The sequence below is a fragment of the Canis lupus genome, chromosome 4, assembly GCF_048164855.1.
Source record: "Canis lupus baileyi chromosome 4, mCanLup2.hap1, whole genome shotgun sequence".
In the NCBI taxonomy this organism is placed as follows: Eukaryota; Metazoa; Chordata; class Mammalia; order Carnivora; family Canidae; genus Canis; species Canis lupus.
This window is the reverse complement of record NC_132841.1, coordinates 23,211,263-23,228,476: the sequence shown is the minus strand read 5'-3', so window position 1 is coordinate 23,228,476 and position 17,214 is coordinate 23,211,263. Positions and strand designations below refer to the sequence as shown.

Here is a 17,214-nt window from a genome sequence, read left to right as displayed (position 1 = left end):
AAGCGCCCCAGCAGGATGGCAGGTCAGGGGGGAAGGGGCCAGGGAGTGTGTGTCCGTTGTGGGTAGGCAGGACGCTGGCTCCGAGAGCATGCTCAGAGGTGAGCCACACTCAGGGAGGAAGAGAGGAAGGGTTGGGGGCACCGAGGCAGGCAGCTTGCTGCAGAGGCTGATGGGTGTGGAAACCAATCCAGTTTTAGTCAGAGGTTGGGTTCCCTGGCTCTAAAGTGGGGCGAGCAATCCCCCCATCAAGGAGTGGAGAGGACGAGCGCGGGGAACGCTGGGCACCTGCACGAAGCCTGATGCGCAGAGCCACCCCCGAAACAGTGGTTCCTTCTGAGAGCAGAGATTTTAGGAACCTTTGTGCAACTTCCCATGTGTGTTCTGTGTGTGCCCCTCCCACCATGGCTCCCCACAGCGATCTGGTAAAGCTCTTGCAAATGAGACGCATACGGGGAGCTACAAGGAAGAGGGAAGTTGGGGCCACTGCATCTGGCTGGTGGCCAGTTTGGGGGTGGGGAATCCCAAGAATGGGGCAGGCTGGTAGCAGCTTGGGGGAGCAGCAGAAAGTGGCGGAATGGCTGAAAAGTAACGGGGTCTTGGGCCCCTAAGGTTCCTCTAAGAGGTGCCACTGCTAAAGCCACCCTCTAGGCGACGTGGAGGACAGGCCAGAGAGGACCAGGAACCCTCCAGTTAGGAACTGACCTTGCAAGCCCTCCCACTCAGGAACTCATGGCGACAGACCAGAGGGTGGCAAATGTCCAAACAGGAAAGACCAATTTCAGGAGTCAGGCTTTCGGTTGATACTTCAATCTGGACGGTCTCACAGCACCCAGTCAAGCCACAGGAGAAAGCACTGGTTGCCCTTGGCGTCCTGGTGATGAACACTGTCTTTTATATTTGTGAAATGCAGCCCGAGTTTGTTACCACTGGTTAAAGCACCGGGCTCGCCGAGGCCTTGCCTGCAGGATGAACGCTGCCCTAGGGGCCTCCCGGGCCAACAGAAGGGGCTGACCGTGGCCCAGCCTGGGCTTGCTCCCGTCCCCGAAGGGCATCTGCCAGGGGACGGGAGGGGGCGTCGTCTAGGGAAGCCTCTTCTTCTTGGTGACTAGCTTCTCTGTCTGTATGTCCCCAGGTGCCCAGGAACTGGTGCGGATGGACAGGTAAGGCCCGTGGAATCTTCCTGAGAAAATTTCCCGCAGCTGCCCCGGCCCCAACTCCAAGCTTGGCAGGCGCGCTCTCTGCTTGCCTGTCCCTGGGCCTGTGGCTCTGCAGGGCAGCGTCTACACTCAGACCGTAGCTGGGGTTAATGCAGAAGTGGGGGCTGACTTCTAGCCTTGGACTGACTCCTCTTCCCCAGGATCCTTTCTCCCTCTCCCTCCACTGATAACCTGTACTGTGACAGGGCTCAGCACACGGGCATGGCCTCCCAGGTCCTCTGTGCCCGGGGTCAGCTGTCAGGAAGGAGGGCTCTGCAGGAGGGTCCCTATACAGCCACCAAGCCCAGCCATCTGTGCTGTCTGCCATCTGCCACCGAGGCCTACACATCTGTGTGAGTTGGCTGCTCTCCCTGCCACTCCTCACCCAGTGGGCTGAGCTCCGTTGCTGCTCAGATGAGCCAGGCACCTACCTTCAGGCCTCAGTGTCTGCTGGCCTGGGGGTGTGGGGTCAGGGGCAGGACAGTGAAACATGCCAAGGAGGACAGCATACCTGGAGCTGTGGTCCCTCTCTGCAGGGCACTCCAAGGAGAAAGCCATCAGGCCACAAGGGCAGAGGTTGGTGGCAGAGGCTGCTCTGAGCAGGGCTGCGGGCTGGGCATAGAGCGGCCAGGGGAGTGTGGCAGGGTGCTCTGGGCAGGAAGCTAACGTGGAGCCCAGCATTGAGGGTGTCTTTAGGAATGAGCCACACCCAGGAACTTGGCCCCGGGACCTTTCCTAGGTGTCCAAAAGGGATGATTTTCCAGGTCAAGGGAAGTCCTGCTAGTGATCCTGCCGGTATCTCAGAGTTGACGGCAGGCGGTGCAGGCCTACGTGTGTGGTGTCTTTTTAGAGGTTGTCCCGCACCCAAGCAGGAAGAGGGAGAGAACTCCTTCCTCCAGCTTACTACAAGCTGTGGGGACATTCGAACCTAATGCCATCAATTTTACGGACCAAAGAGGAGCCTGTTGCAGATCCTTAAGTCTGGTGTCTTCAACATGTCTCTGACCCCAGGCTTCCTGCCTGCGTCCAGGGCAGATGGCCAAATGATCGGGTGGAGCTGGGGTCGGATGCCCTCAGCTCAGGGGAGATGGGACAGTGCCAGCCTTGGCCTTCTCTCTCTGACTCCAGATCCTCCCGGGAAGGGGGTGCTGGGGCCTGGGGTGTGAAGGCATAGGAGGAGAAGGAAGCAGAGAAGTGGGACCGGCAGGAGGGCGAAGGCCCCAACCCAGGCAGTACCATTGACCGAGCCAGTTCTGCTTTTCTAGCAACAACACGCAAGGAATCGAAAACCCTGGCTTTGAGATCTCTCCGTCCCCCCACGGCATGCCGGACGCCAAAGCCAGGCCTCCACTGTCCTACATGGCTCAGCGGCAGCCGTCCGAGTCTGGGCGGCACCTGCTCTCTGAGCCCTCCACTCCTCTGTCTCCACCAGGCCCTGGGGATGTCTTCTTTCCAACCCTCGGTGAGTGCTTCCCAGCAACCCTCGGGGTGCTAGAGCCTGCAAGGTCATGACCTCCCCATGGCCTTCAGGGCACCAGCCTCACTCTTTCTGTGGCCTTATAACCTCCCAGGTGGGTGTAGGGGGTGAAAGAGAGAGAAGCCCCCGTTTCATTCTACTTCTCCTTTCTTTTGCAGACCCTGTGCCTGACTCCCCAAACTCTGAGGCCATCTAGACCAGCTGGGGCCAGTGGCAATTGTGGCTGGGCCCGGGGCAGGTGCATCTGAGGCAGAGCTGGCCCTCTGAGGGGTCCTCTTAGCCTTGGTCCAAGCCTTGGTTTCCTCCCTTCTTGCTCTGAGCCCAGACTCTTTGAGATATCTCTGATGGCCAGACCCTCAACTCCTCTGAGTGCTACAGGGCAGAAAGGAGAAGGTGTTGGCTCTCTCAGTCCCCGTCTCAAGGGTGGTGGAGTGCTGAGATCCCACCCCAGAGACCCAAACTTCACCAGCTACAAATGCCAAATGGCCTACATCCTAGAAGCTCAAGAGTTTCTAGCCCATGGCAGCTTCTCTCCCTGGGACATGAGCTTTGTGACCTGACAGCACAGGTGGGACAAGAGGGCACCGGACAGACGCCCCCACCCCCACATTCACCCAGTGCCATCCTCCCAGGCTTGAGACACAGGACGAGATGTGGAAAAAGCCAGCTCCCCGATCTCGCCTGAGGCTGTTCATCTGTCGGACTCTTTCTTTGTAACCCTGGGGCTCCGGGGCTGGGCTGCCTGCCCTGGGGCCATGGGAGTCTTGGCGAGCTGTCTGCTACTAGCAAGTGGCTAACAGGTTGAGCAAATCTGGGCTCCTGCTGCCTGCCCTCTGGTCCTCAGAGTTCACTGGCCTGGGTCCCTGAAACAGGAAGTGCACACCAAGGCACAGTGGCCACTGTGGGCCAACTGGCATCTTGGGCAATGGGGGCCAGGCCAGAGGTTGCACTCTCCATTGCAGAGGGGGGTAAGGGAGGGCAGGTGGAGCCTGCTGGGAAGATGAGTGGAGAGGCCCCGCCTCCCGCCCTCCCCTTTCCACCGGACAGCATGCTCAGTACAGAGGGTGACCACATACTGTATTGTCTCAACTGTGACCCTCCAGGGGAAAGAGGGGGTGCCATTAAAATCTCCACGGGCAACAAGTGCAAACCCTGTGAATAGACTGTAGATGCTGGGTTTTAATCCCTGCTCTGCTTCCAGGAGGGCCTGAGGTCCAAGGAGCACCTCTCCCCCTCCAGCTCCCAACCCTCCCCTCTGCCACCCCCCCCCCCACTCCAACTTTGGTCTTCCATTTGATTTAATCTGTGCTGAGTCTTCACCTCACCGCAGAGTGACCCTGTCAGGTGAGCATGGACAGGGAAGGGTCTGTGGCACTCTGCTCTGGGCCCTCTGCTACATCTCCTGCTTCAGGGCATGTCCGGGATGTGTTTTTATGGGAGGGGATCCTTTGTGGAATTCTGATTAAAGGGTTTTAAAACAGGGAGAGAGGTGGGGGGCCTCTGCATACCCTGGGGTGCAGAGATGGGGGCCCAAGAAGGGAAGGGGTGAGTTTGAGTGGGGTAGGGGCCCAGGCACTGCACTGAGGAGGGCGTTCATCTGCCAGCAGCCTACCGGGGCTCTGCTGAGCTGGGCCCGGGTGCCCAGAGCCAGGACTTCAGGCCCGCATAAGGGCCCAGCAGGCAGGGAGAACCTGCTGGATTGCCTGGTGGTCGGGGAGACAGGAGCTGGGGACTGAAGAAAGCAGCTCTAGGCTCTCCAGCAGCAGTGAGAGCCCCCAGGCCTGCAGCTAGAACCAGGCAAATCCCCCTGGATGCATGGCATTGCTTCCAAAAGCCCCTGTCAGGCCCAAGGGCATGGGCCAGTGTGGGTGGCCTGCTATGCCTGGGGGCCTCAAGGTATGGATGGGCCTGGGCCTTGAGGCTGCCCGGAAGCCTCCAGTACACCAAAATCCTGGCTCCCGCTATATCCCTGGGGAGTACCTCTCCTATTTCACCTGCTGCCAGGGACACTCAGTGCTGGCTGCCACAGAAAGAGGGTGCTGCTCTAATAGCCCTTGGGGGCCCATGGCAGGGATGAGTGTGGTGGCCCTTGCCCAAGGCTGAGCTGGGTCACCCCTAAGATTGAAGGAGGAGACTGCAGACCAGACTCTCCATCCCCCAGCTCAGGAAGAGTGCTCCTGCCCTCACAGGAGGCCTGGCCCAGCCCTCAGCTCCTGACCTCGAGGCTGAGGCCTATAGAATTTCTAAGAATTTGGCTGCAGACCCCAAGCCTGGCTGAGGCTGTGTGGAGGGAGGGAGGAGGGCCCAGAGCAAAAAGCTACCACACTTCCTCCCCAGCTTCCTCCTGCATGGCCTTGAGCTCTTCTTCTTTGGACTCTTAAAAGTGAACACATTTCAGCTTCGTGGTTTCCTGTTTTCACTGAAATTTACGCTGAGCTCCAGGCTCCATCTGCATCCATGACCACATGCTCCACCGCTAGAAGCCTTAAGGCATCCTCCCTGCTGCTAGCGAGGAGGGCAGGAGGCTGAGTGGCCTCCCCCCTGCCCATGCCCCTGCTTGCCTGGGGGTGGCGGTGCCTCAGGAGATGCCTGACCACCCTGGGGGCTGGTCCCTGTGGGCCCTAGCTCAGTGCCCATGGGCTGGGTGCCCAGAGTAGAGCAGGGGAGGGGGATCACTGTGCCTGCTTCTGCTGGGGCTGGGAGGCTCACAGATCACAGCACCCACTGAGGCCCTCAGAAGGAAATCTGTGCTTTCAGGCACTAATCATTAAGAGATATATCAGGTCCCTCAGGGACCATCAGGGCCATCGTTCCTGTAACCTTCTGAAGTCTGCATTTTATAAAGACAGCCAAGAGATGGGACGCCTGGATGGCTCAGCGGTTGGGCGGCTGCCTTTGGCTCAGGTCGTGATTCTGGGATCTGTGATCGAGTCCCACGTTGGGCTCCCTGCATGGAGCCTGCTTCTCCCTCTGCCTGTGTCTCTGCCTCTCTCTCTTTGTGTCTCTCATGAATAAATAAATAAATCTTTTTCTTAAAAAAAAAAAAAAAATGACGGCCAAGGGAGAGGTTAAGGGAATGGAATCGTCACTCCCTGAAAACATGCCATGGAAGCCACTGGGGATGCTGCTGTTGGGTCAGGCTGGGAGGTCTGGGCCAAGGGGTGCTGGGGTTGGTATGTAGGAATGTTTGCCAGGGGCAGGGGGTCCAACGCACCACCTTTTCCAGGGAGTACTCTAGGGTGAGGGCCTCGGGAAGACAACCTGTAGAGGTCCAGTCACTCTCCACCACAGCTGGGGCGCTGCCTGCTGGAAGGGGCCTTCCTGGGGGTCAGCTGGAGTGCCCAGGCTGGTCTGTGATTACACAGCAATGGGCAGAAAGGGGCTGGGACTGCCAGCCAGGACACCAGGTGCAGAGGCCTCTCGAGAAGTAGACAGCCCAGCTCCACATGAGTCCCAGCCCACAGTGGACACCGGCCATGTAGCCCTTCCACTGGGCACTCACCGTGCCTGTTTGGCAGCATCACCCCTCTTTCCTGTACGGGTGCGGCCTCCCTACCTACTCTGAGTGCAAAAAGGTCTGCGGCTCCAGTAGCAGCCTGTCCTTCAGACCTAGTTGCACAGCTGACAACTGAAGCATAGCTGCGGGGTGACGGGTTGAACCAGGATGCCAGGGTCCTGTTCTCTGGACACTCCCAGGGCCCCCCTCTGACCCTCCACCAGCTCTAGTGCTTAGCAGCTCTGCCTGTGATTAGTGGGATCTCCCCAAGAGCCCTGAGCTCGTTTGGGCCGGCGGGAGGCGGGGGGGCGCGGAGGTTTCATTTCATCTTGCAATTCTGATCCAGTGGCAAGACTTCCTCAAATATATGTTGGGAGGGATTCTGAAATATCGATATAGCTTACTGAGAAAATGCTGACTTGAGCGCGCAATGCGCCCCGGGCACATGTTGGAGAAGTGGCAGCTGGTGTGCTATCTCTTTGCCTTTTCTGTTACGATACTGTGTTTTCCAAAAACATTTACACATGTGTTATTGCCTTTTTTTTTTTTTTGATTCCCCCTCCCCTACCAGAGGCTTTATTGTATCCATTTAATGCACAGGAAGATGAGACTCCAAAAGACTTGTGTCTTGTCACAATAAGTGAAGGTGGACCTGGGACTAAAGCCTAGGTGTTCTGCTTCTCAGGCCTGTGCTCCTTCCTCTTCACTGAACGGATGGCATCATAGGCCAGGACTTGGACCTGTCTACGGTACATGCCAGGGCCCTGGGGGGTGAACCTGTGCCTGCAGGCCCGTGGCTCACCTTCCTTCTGCAGGTTTTGGCCACTCCCCTTTCTGCCTGGCAACCCTGAAACTACAGGACTCCTGGTGGGCCTGGGGGCCCATGCACCATCCCCTCCCCACTTGCTCACTGTGGGAGAGGGGAAGGGAGGAGCTCTCAGCTGACCAGGGTCTCTGGGAGGAGACCTGCACTGCATGTGAGCGGCTGCGGAACCTCCCTCAAGACATGGGGTAAGGGAAGGATCTGGATGTCACTGTGGGGCAGAGAAGGCATGCTTACTTGGTGTGCGGCGCAGGGAAGGGGCGAGGCGGGGTTTCCTGAGCTCGAGCCAGGGGAAACTTCATCAACAACAGTGGGGTCCAAGTTTAATAAACAGAAGAGCTCTTGGCCCTGAAGATCAGAGGTCAGCTGCCAAGAGCAATGTCCTCAGCTCAGACTTTCACTGGGCTACTGCTGGAAATTCTTGTACCAACAAGCAGGCAGGGGGCAACTTCTGACCTTCTGCCTGGACAGGTGACTTCTGTAGGTCCCCCCTTCCCGACCCCCCAGCCTGAGAAGCCAGAGCTGGTTGGCTGGGATCATCTAACCTGCTGGCTGTGATTCGTGCGGCAGGGAGGCCCCCGTCAGGCCCTCCCTCTCTCCATTCTCCTGCCAAGGTGCCTCTGTGGCTGGAGGCAGCTCCTGACCTCCCCGGTGCTATTGCCTTCCGTCCTTCCTCCCTGGGCCCGGCCCTTCCTCTTGCAGGGGCCTCCCTGCCGGCCACTTAGAGCCCTCCCCCAAGCCTGGCCTCCTTTGCCTGTGTCCTGGAGCTATCCAGAGAGCTGAGGCCGTGCAGTGATTTCCCCTGGCTGGCTGGCACACCATTGTGTGGCGGGCCTGGGCTGGCCCGGATGCCCCTTGCTGCACAGCTGTTCCTAGCTCTGGGTGACACAGGGCTCAGAGCTGGGTGGGGACAGGAATGCACAGTTCTCAGGAAATTGGGGTGTGGGGCCCAGGGAGAAATGAAGAGATAAGAGGGCTCAGATACAAGATTTCTCTTGGTCGCTGAATAGCAGGCTCCCCCAGGTAAGAGGGCTTCACCGTGTAAGTCACAGAGGCAAATTATGTCTTCTCCAGAAAACCTTCCTTGGTTCCTGACTCCAAGTTCCTGGCACTTTATTACATCCCAGAGTGGTGACTTCCTGTTACCTGTCCACCTGCCCCCTAGATTTTAGGCCCCTTGAGGGCAGGACTGTACCCAACTTGTGTCTGACTTCCCGGCCTGCAGCACAGGTCTGGCATGTATTTGGTGTTAAATGAATGAAGGAAAGAAGAAAGGAGTGACTCTTACTTGCCCTTGTAAGGTTAGTCCTGGGCCAGTGAGGGCTGGCTTGAACCAGGCAGATAATTGCAGTTGGAAACAGGAGGACAGTGTGCGGGTCTGCTGGGCATCCCTGGACAGATATGTGTGGGGTGGCATCCACCCATAAAACCATGGTGACCTTTCCTAAAACCTTGGGACGGTTGGTTGTTCTGATGCTGCTCATGGCTCTGACTGATGCAAGAGGGCTTGAAACAACCCTACCCTTGAATATCCATCCGGTGAAATCTGCCCAATAGCAGGGTAGGGACCTCCTCTGGTCACCTCTGGCCTGGTCCTCGGTTTTGTGCTTGACCCCAGGGGTTCACTGTCTAGAGGGGACAGTCTGACCACAGAAGCAAAGCAAATCTTCAAGGGTCCAGTGCTCCTTGGAGGCAAATGCCAATCATGGTGGGGCACTGGCTCCCGGTGCCCTGGCTTGCCACTTGCAGCCTGTCCTGTGCCGAGAGGGAGCAGAGGGGACACTTGAGAAGATAGTGTGATCAGCTCTTAGGGCAGGCCCCAGAGACAATGTCCCCAGGAGGATACGTAGATAGCGAGCCATGCTCTCGGCTCTGAATGCTGCCCCTGGGCCTGAACTACCTGTGGCTCCCCAAAGCCATGCCTGTTCATTGCTTGCTCTTAGGCCTTTGTTCAGGCAGCTCTCCGGGTCCAGGATATCCTTTGTTGTGCTAACTATGACCACATGACAAGAAGCCCAGGTGTCACCTCCTCTAACCCCTAAGAAGCCTTCTCCAATCCCTTGTTAGTGCTCCTCAATGTACAGAGAGCCTCACTGCCTCCCTTACTCATTTGCACTTTATTGTGGCAGGAACCAGCAGTGGTTCCTCCTTGTGTCCCTGGTGCCCAGCACACAGGGACATCTGGGGAACATTGGCTGGCTGCCTGATTGAATGAATGAATGAATGAATGAATGAATAAACGAATGAACAGACAGAGAAGCTCTAGTGCTCACTTCTCAACTACACTCCCGTGGCCACTGCCATTCTTCCCTGTGGGGTGTCCCTTACACAAGTCAAATACCAGAGCTCTTTTCTCAACCTGAAGGAGGAGGAAAGAAAGTTCAAAGGACATAAAAAATGTCTCCTGTAAACCTTTCCCTGGCTGGTACCTGGTGCTGTTTGTCTGCATCACGCACGGTGTTACAGCCCAGAAGCCGGACACATGTTTTCTCGGTCATGGCCCCAGGGACCCCATGCCTGATGTTAGTCATCTGGAAGGTGCTTTCCTTTCTGGGGCCGGAGCTGGTGATGACCAGAACGTGGACGGTAGAGAAAGGGAGATCATACCTCTCACCACCCAACTCTTCATAGTCTTGCCAGGGAGCTGGAAAGCCTGAGACGTGCTTCGAGGCGGGGCCAGGATGTCAGGGACCCATGGGTGAGGAGGCAGTGCTCATGGGTCTCAACCGGGCTAGGCTGGGTCTCTGGGGGGGTGGGGTGTCAGCATATGGGAACACCTTCTGGCCACAGGGACTGGTCTCAAGTTCCACAGAAACTGCTTGGGTAGTGGCCCACCCATTCGTGGTGGTTAAGTGTGGCTGGGGTGATTCACAGTTCCCTGATTGTCTTTTCTTCTGGGGACCAAAAGGAAGCCAGATGTTGCCTCCAAAATGCAGGGTCTCGGGATATCATGGGTCTCACTGACTGCCTCCCAAGGAAACTCTGTGGGGTTTGGGTGAGATTGGTGTGTGCACTGGTTTAGGGCAGGATGAGGAGCAGCCGCACGGCACATGCTCTCAGCTTCCCACCCCCAATTCATTCTCTACCCTTCCCTCACTAACGAGCTCTGTTTTTGTCTGAAGCAATGATCTATCTGGCTCCCACATTATAAGCCAGTCCTGACAATCCTGTCATTTTTTCCAATCTCCTCTGTAGCGAGGGCGCCCATATGAACCACTTTGGGCCATTGGCATAAGCAGAACTCTGGAGAGTAGTTCTGAAAAACTTTTGCTTTCTTGATGAAGGGGCTGGAGTGGCTTGCATAGCGCTGTCTTCTTGTCATTTCCTGTCTTTTTTTTTTTTTTTAATTTTTATTTATTTATGATAGTCACAGAGAGAGAGAGAGAGAGAGAGAGAGAGAGGCAGAGACACAGGCAGAGGGAGAAGCAGGCTCCATGCACCGGGAGCCCGATGTGGGATTCGATCCCGGGTCTCCAGGATCGCGCCCTGGGCCAAAGGCAGGCGCCAAACCGCTGCGCCACCCAGGGATCCCTCATTTCCTGTCTTGAATGCTGACATGATGGCTGGTGCCATAGTGGCCATCTTGCAACCATGGGGGAAGGTCAGGAGGCATTAGCTCTGACGTCACCGAGCACAAAATCAACATTTGTAATTCTCTCCAGAATTTTTGTTATGTGAATAAAATGCATTCTGATTTATTTATAACTCTAGAGTTTCTGTCACTTATAGCCAAACATGTCTCTAAATGCTATTGGAGCAATGACCAGGATGATGACTTGCCCCAAAGCCAGGTGCAATTAGGGAGGGGTTGTCAAAATGGACTCTTTCCATGTCACACAGTAATGATACCCCTACCTGTTCCCCCCTCAGGTAGTTGCATGTGTCCTGTAAATGTGCCTCTGTTTAGCTCACTGGATGGGAATGGCTGAAGTGACCAGTGGGGACGCTGGCAGCTATGGAACTAATGATGCCCAGGGTGTGCCCAGAGCCAGTCCCATATCCTGGGCATCTCAGAATGTGGTTTCCTGGGATTGGTCAAATTCCACCATCCTCCCCAGAGACACGCCAGATAAACAGGCCTGCTCTGACCTCACAGTCTACACGGCTGCTGCCAAAGGGGAGGGGTCTAACAGTCATCTGTAGGAGGCAGAGGGATGGGACTGAGGCCTCATTGAAGATCAGGTTCCTAGGAAAGACAGTACAAAAATGTCCCCAATCCTTTACACTGTATCCGTGTATCCACACTCTTTTTAGCTCATTTGCAACTTGTTCCTTCAAAAGGTGAGTGTTTGTGACTTGCTTTAGCCAACAGAATGTGCTAGAAGTAACCTCGGTACAGTTCCAAGCCTGGGCTCAAGAGGCCTTGTGTGCTTTCACTGTCTGTCCTGGACCCTTTCTAGCTCCATGTGAACAAGCATGAGCTAGCCTTCTAAAAGGAAAGAGATAGGCGACCCGCCCCCAAAAGCCGAGCCTTCCAACGCCACATAGCTGCCCCCCCAACACAGGTGAGCTCCCAGTTAAACCAGGCCTAAATTGACAGTTTGCAAAGCTGGCCCTAAATCAATGGTTGTGTTCCGTCTTCCCATTTGGTTTGGGTTTCGATGCAGCATTACCGCGGCCATTCAGAGCTGATACAATCCTCCTCCTCAGGGCTTACCAAGCACTTCCGCAGACATGAGCTAATTCAAATCCCCAGACACCTTTACAGATGACGAGACCGACATTCCGAGAGGTTCTGACTTGCCGGCGATGGCGCAACCAGCTCACAGGGCTCCTGACTCCAAATCTCCCCCCCTCAATGTGCAAACGGCTCGCACCCCGGCCCATCACCCCCAGACTGTCTTGCCATCCGGTCCCACGGGTCCTGCCTCCTTCTCCAACCTCGCAAACCTTGCATGTTGCCTTGGGCAGGGGGCTTTTTCTGAGCAAGCACCAGACTGGACCAAGAACATTCCTCCCATCCAAGCTGGACATACTGTGACAGCGCGTCATAGCAACGTGACAGAGTACCTTTTCTTATCTGGCACAGAGTATGGGTTAATACAGCGTGACAAGTGGGGTGGGGGCTGGCCAGGCCCTAAGGTATAGGCTCAATCGGTACCATCCCACAGAGCTGCCCTGTTTGGGCAGAGAGGGCTGAACAGAGGCTCTGAGTGGCTGCAGAGGCAGGAGAACCAGCACACCAGTTCTGCACACGCGGGTCCTCCATAAACACTCATAGGCTGACCTTCTAAAGGCACAATAAAGGAATTGCCAAGGATTCACCCACGGCGGGCATCCCACTCCCATCCACCTCGTTCGCCCGTGCACAGAGGTCAGAGCTGCCCTTCAAGCACCCTGCCCTCCCTGCAGCCAGCCCCCAACATTACTCACCGACAGGGTCGGGGTGCCTTCGTCCTCCACGGTAACCCCCAGGTGGTAGAAGCTCTGGCGCTCACGGTCGGGCGGGGCGGGCCGCGTGACAATCTCCCCACTGATCCGGTCCATGCGGAACGTCATGTCCTCATTGCCCGCAGTGATATAATAGGACAGGATGCTGTTGATCCCAATGTCATGGTCGGTGGCTCTCACCTGGACCACAGCAGTCCCTCCACCCACGTTCTGCGGGGAGAGCAGGAAAGAGGTCATTCTGGATTCAAACCCCGGGGGGCAAGGTTAGCACCTGCTCCTGGGAGCCCAAGGGCTTCAACTGGGCCGTTAGAAAGCTTTGCTCTGTTTTCTGTGGAGCACAGATGAGGAGGATACAGATGCTAGTCGTGAACATTCTGTGGGCGCCCACTACACGTGGGGCTGCATGAATTCACCGACTCTTCTCTGTAACCCCATGAGTTTGGTATGATGTCATCTCCACTCACAGACAAGAAGATGGAGATACAGGGAAAGGATGTATGCAGGTCACACGGCCTCTCAGTAGCACAGCCTAGGTCTGAATCATGGGAGCCTGGCCTGAGACCAGGCCTTTAAAGCCCTATACCACCTTGCTTTTATGGTGCTATCACTGGCATGATACCCAGTGATGCTAGGCAGAAATTTCCCTCAGTGGCTTAGTCTAAGAATGAATAGTAAACCCGTTGTTTTGTTTAAAAGCAGCTCTCCCGGGGATAAATCCCAGTTCCCTATCAGTGGCAGTAGAGACAGGTTGCTTCCTTCTTTCTCTCTCCTCTTGCCTCCTCTTTATGCCTCCCACAAAAAGATACTGCATTCCAGGAGCTGGCACTCCGGCTGGCATTGTTAATGAGTGGGCCACACCCCACCTGCCGGATGTGAGGCCCTCGTGGGCCAGACAGACATTTAAACAGGTGCTTCAGGGTCACTCACGTCCCCTGTCCAGCTATAGGGACGCGAGCGCTGCCCTCACCTCGTTCACGCTGACATTGTACCCAAAAGGGCTCTCGATCACTGGAGGGTTGTCGTTGACATCCAGGATGGTCACCTGCAGGATGTGGTCCTTCTTCCGTGGAGGGGTGCCACGGTCGGAAGCTACAACCTGGAGAAAGGAGATGATGGGATTCAGGGCTACAAGGAGGGGAAGGATCAGGAATACGGGGTCCAAAAGGGCAGTCTGCCCAGTGGGGAGGCAGAGAGACTCGCTGGTCCATCCCTACCCCTGGGTGGCCTGCCAGCCCTGGGCTCTCCCCAGAATTTTATCTTTTGCCCCATGCTGCAAACGATCCTTGCCCAATTGTTGTCTGACTTGGGGCCAGTATTTGGAATCAGAGTCTGGTGTGCCGGGTCTTTACTTCCTGATCTGTGTTCTGGGCTGTGCCAGCCCCTGATCATGGCCATTACTTGACCCTGGGCTCCTGCCTCTAGCTTCAGATACCCCTGAGCACTCCTATCTGAGCCCTGGCACATAGAGAGAGCCTTCCATAATCTCTTCAGCAATGAGCTGGAGCTCTCCCCATACCCTGAGCCTGTCCCTAGGAGACTGGATGCTTCCTGGATGCCTGCAAGGCAGCAGAAAGTGCTCTCCAGGCTCAGACCCCTGCAGAAATGTGGCCCTGGGGTCCCCAGGGTCCTTAGGACACATGCCGGCCATAGCAATTCAGCAATAATGATGGCCTCTGTGACTCCTCACACCTGTGCTTGTTTCTCACCTGCAACTCCCATTGCACAGGAAGGGAAACCAAGGTGCAGAGAGGGCAAACAACTTGCCCAAAGTCATATTATTTGTGGAAGAGTCAGGGCTCTACTAGCTCTGCTGGGCTCTCTCTCCCAGCTCTTATGACAGGGACGGACACTTCTGCTGCTTCCTGCTCTGGGTCCACTGAGGACCAGTGATACAGGAAGACGACTGCCAGGGTGTGCCGAGCTCTTCTGGATGGTCAACAGAGGCTGAGGGCAGCGGGTGGGCGGGTGGGCGGGGAGTTCCCACCTTGAGGATGTAGTGGTCTAGTTCTTCTCTGTCCAAAGGCCTGGCCACAAACACTTCGCCAATGGAGTCATTGGTGGTGACGATGTCAAAGGCCCCAGCGATGTTGCCAGAGGCCAGGGAGAAGACCACCTGTCAGGGAGGAGGGAGGGTTAGGGGCAAGAAAGTGGGGAGGACAGGCCACCGGGTTAAGCCAAGGGCCCCACCTCTGCCCTCCCGGGCCCTCTGCTCAGTAAGGGCATTTGAAAAGAGAACATTTTATGCAAATGTGGTTCTGTCCTTCAAAATGTGTGTGGCAGGCCCACTGAGGCAGCACAGGACCTGTGGCAGGTTCCCGGGTAAAGAGATGCCAGCATGCTGGCCCAGAGGCCAGAAGAGTGGGTGTGAGTCCCGCTGCACAGATGTTTCCCAGGACAGAGGTGCGGAAGTACTAAGAGTTCTGGAGGCTCTGCCAGAAGCAGGCGCAAGCCCTAGTGTGACATGGGTTCCATTTGGCCCTCACGACAACGCTCAGAGGGAGATGCTGTCTTCAGTTTGCAGACAGGAGGCTCAGAAATATGGAACTGGCCAAGGTCACATGGGTTGCAAATACCCAAGAGAATGAAGGCTTGAATACCTGTGCTTCTGACCCCAAAGTCAGTCCCCCAAAGGTGTACAAGCCATTTTTCGGGGGGGGGGCAGAGGGAGAGACAATCTTAAGCTGACTCCTCACTGAGCACAGAGCCCAATGTGGGGTTCAATCTCATGACCCTGAGATCCTGACCTGAGCTGAATTTAAGAGTCACCTGCTTAACCTCCTCAGCCACCCAGGCGCCTTGAGCAAGCCATTTTTAAACGGTGGAAACCTCCTCAAACATACCGCCTAATTCACAGGACAGATTAAAGCAGCAGGAAGACGGATATGCTCTATCACCCCTCCTCCTTGCACTCTGGGGTGTCCAAACCTGGGGAGCGTGCATGTGGAATGACCACTTCCTGTTGTGGGACAGGACCCCAAAGCAGGAAGGAGGAGGAGCATGTCCTCTCTGAGACCTGAGACCTGGTTGGCACACGGGACCTAGACGCTGAGGGGTTTGTGGCTAAGGTGACAAAGGAGTCACCAGGAAGGATGAACCCCCTCTGCTTTCAGCTTGCTATGGGGGGCTGAGCTGTGACCCACCTTCGGGTTTCATGTTCACTTGACCCAGGGAGGGCCAACAGCCCGCACAGTGCTGCTTCCTTTTCTTTGGGGATGAGGGTGAAGACAGGGCAGTGGTGCTGGGCCTGGGGGGAACCTGAACACCCCTCCTCTAGCTGAGAGGCTATGGGAGGAGCCAGCTCTCTCACTAGGTGCCCACCTGCCCATTGCTGCCGGCGTCGGGGTCCCGGGCCTTGACGGTGGCCACTCGCTGGCCCACGGGGCAGTCCTCAGGCACGCTGACCGCCGAGTCAGAGGTAAAGTCAAACCGGGGACTGTTGTCATTCTCGTCCAGCACCGTGATGTAGACCTGGGGGGTGAAAGCAGCCAGAGAGACCTCCCGCCTCCTTCCCCTTCCTGGCTCCAAACAGCAGGCTCCCACCGTGGGCCCACTTGGGGCCTGGAGCTCTGATAATTCCAGAAGGTTGATTATCATTTGGACTTTATGCAGAGGTCTTGAGCATATCTTTCCTAGCAGTGTGATGGGGAGGGTTGCACATGCTCAGACGCTGAGGCCGGGAAAGGGGTCCAGGGGTGGGGGGCGCGGCTCAGAAGTGGTGTGGCTGAGACAGGAAGGCATGGGGCCTTGGCTACAGGGGACAGAAGCTACTCAGGAAAAAAAAAATCCATGAGGAATGTCAGCTTGGCATTGGTAGAGTTTCCTGTTTTTCAAGAGGAACCAGGAATCCAGATTTTTATGAGGAATTATGTGATTAATTAAAATTAAAGGAAAAACTTATGTGCCAGCTGGCCAAAACACATCTGACGGCCAGACATTGCCCAAAGGCCATTTCATTTGTACACCTGGATTAAAGGGAAGGACACGGGGCTTCAGAACGAGGTGGGGGATCATGAGGTGGCCTGGTGGTCCCAGTGGGGAGAAGAGAGGAATTTCCAACTTTCAGATGGCAACATGCAAGCTGTATGCAAAGAGCATTTTGTTTTGTGTCTGTAGCTTCTAGACCACAGACGACCATGAGCCCCTTAGGCTCACTGATGGAAGGTTTGGAGGGGGTGAGAGGGGCTTAGGTTTTAGGAATCCCTGGCCTGGCTTGCCCCCACTGCCCCGCACCAAGGCGAACCTCATCCTCTCCTTCCCTGGGCCTGGGGTACGGGGCTCCCAGGCTGGCCTGCCTGTCTCCAGTGTACAGAGGCCCCACAGAGAGGCTGCAGAACCTCGCTGCCACAGAGGAGACCCACTGCACCCTCCCTGCCGATCGGGCCTTCCTCCTTCTCCATCCTAGCCATGCCCCCGTATCCTTAGGCAGCTGTCAGAACCACGTGGCAACAAGCCCAGGTCTGGTGGCAGGACCAACCCCACCACTTATTAATCAGCTGTGTGATCTTGGAAAAAATTATTCAACCCCTCTGATTTTCTAATTCCTCAGCTGAAAGTAGGAACAAAAACACACAGAATGCCAGGATGCTTTGGGGGGAATGAATGAGCAAACAAAAAGTTAAGGGCGGTATGAGGAGGTCCTCGTCCTGCTTCCTGCCTGGCATGATCCCACGCACTAAGGCTTCTGCCCATCCATCATGATTTTGGTCAGGGAGTTCTATGAAGTCCCAGAGCCCAGCCTGCTCATCCGTGAAACAGGCATAAAGATGCCCAGCACGCTATTCGGAGGCCTCCGTGCTCTGATTCCCCCAAACTCTCTTGCTCCGCTCAAGGC

General features: G+C 56.1%; 2 protein-coding genes across 6 annotated transcripts in view; one reads left to right on the top strand and one right to left on the bottom strand.

Annotated features, from left to right (window-relative positions):
- VSIR (V-set immunoregulatory receptor) overlaps positions 1–10,697 on the top strand; it is a 31,456-nt gene extending 20,759 nt beyond the window's left edge. For both annotated transcript variants that reach the window (XM_072823491.1, XM_072823490.1), the window contains exons 5-7: positions 1,133–1,160; positions 2,462–2,658; positions 2,832–10,697. In XM_072823491.1, the coding sequence (XP_072679592.1) occupies positions 1,133–1,160; positions 2,462–2,658; positions 2,832–2,869 (263 nt within the window). In that variant the 3' untranslated portion in view covers positions 2,870–10,697. The remainder of the gene's footprint in view (positions 1–1,132; positions 1,161–2,461; positions 2,659–2,831) is intronic.
- The window catches only part of LOC140631983 (cadherin-23), a 78,113-nt gene extending 61,950 nt beyond the window's left edge, over positions 1–16,163 (bottom strand). Inside the window, exons 1-4 of one of the 4 annotated variants that reach the window (XM_072823484.1) lie at positions 15,702–16,163; positions 14,368–14,496; positions 13,351–13,479; positions 12,366–12,593 (exon numbers count right to left, since the gene is read on the bottom strand). In XM_072823484.1, the coding sequence (XP_072679585.1) occupies positions 12,366–12,593; positions 13,351–13,479; positions 14,368–14,496; positions 15,702–15,977 (762 nt within the window). In that variant the 5' untranslated portion in view covers positions 15,978–16,163. The remainder of the gene's footprint in view (positions 1–12,365; positions 12,594–13,350; positions 13,480–14,367; positions 14,497–15,701) is intronic. The other 3 variants (XM_072823487.1, XM_072823485.1, XM_072823486.1) reach the window with 3 other exon arrangements.
- Positions 16,164–17,214: the final 1,051 nt, after the last annotated feature.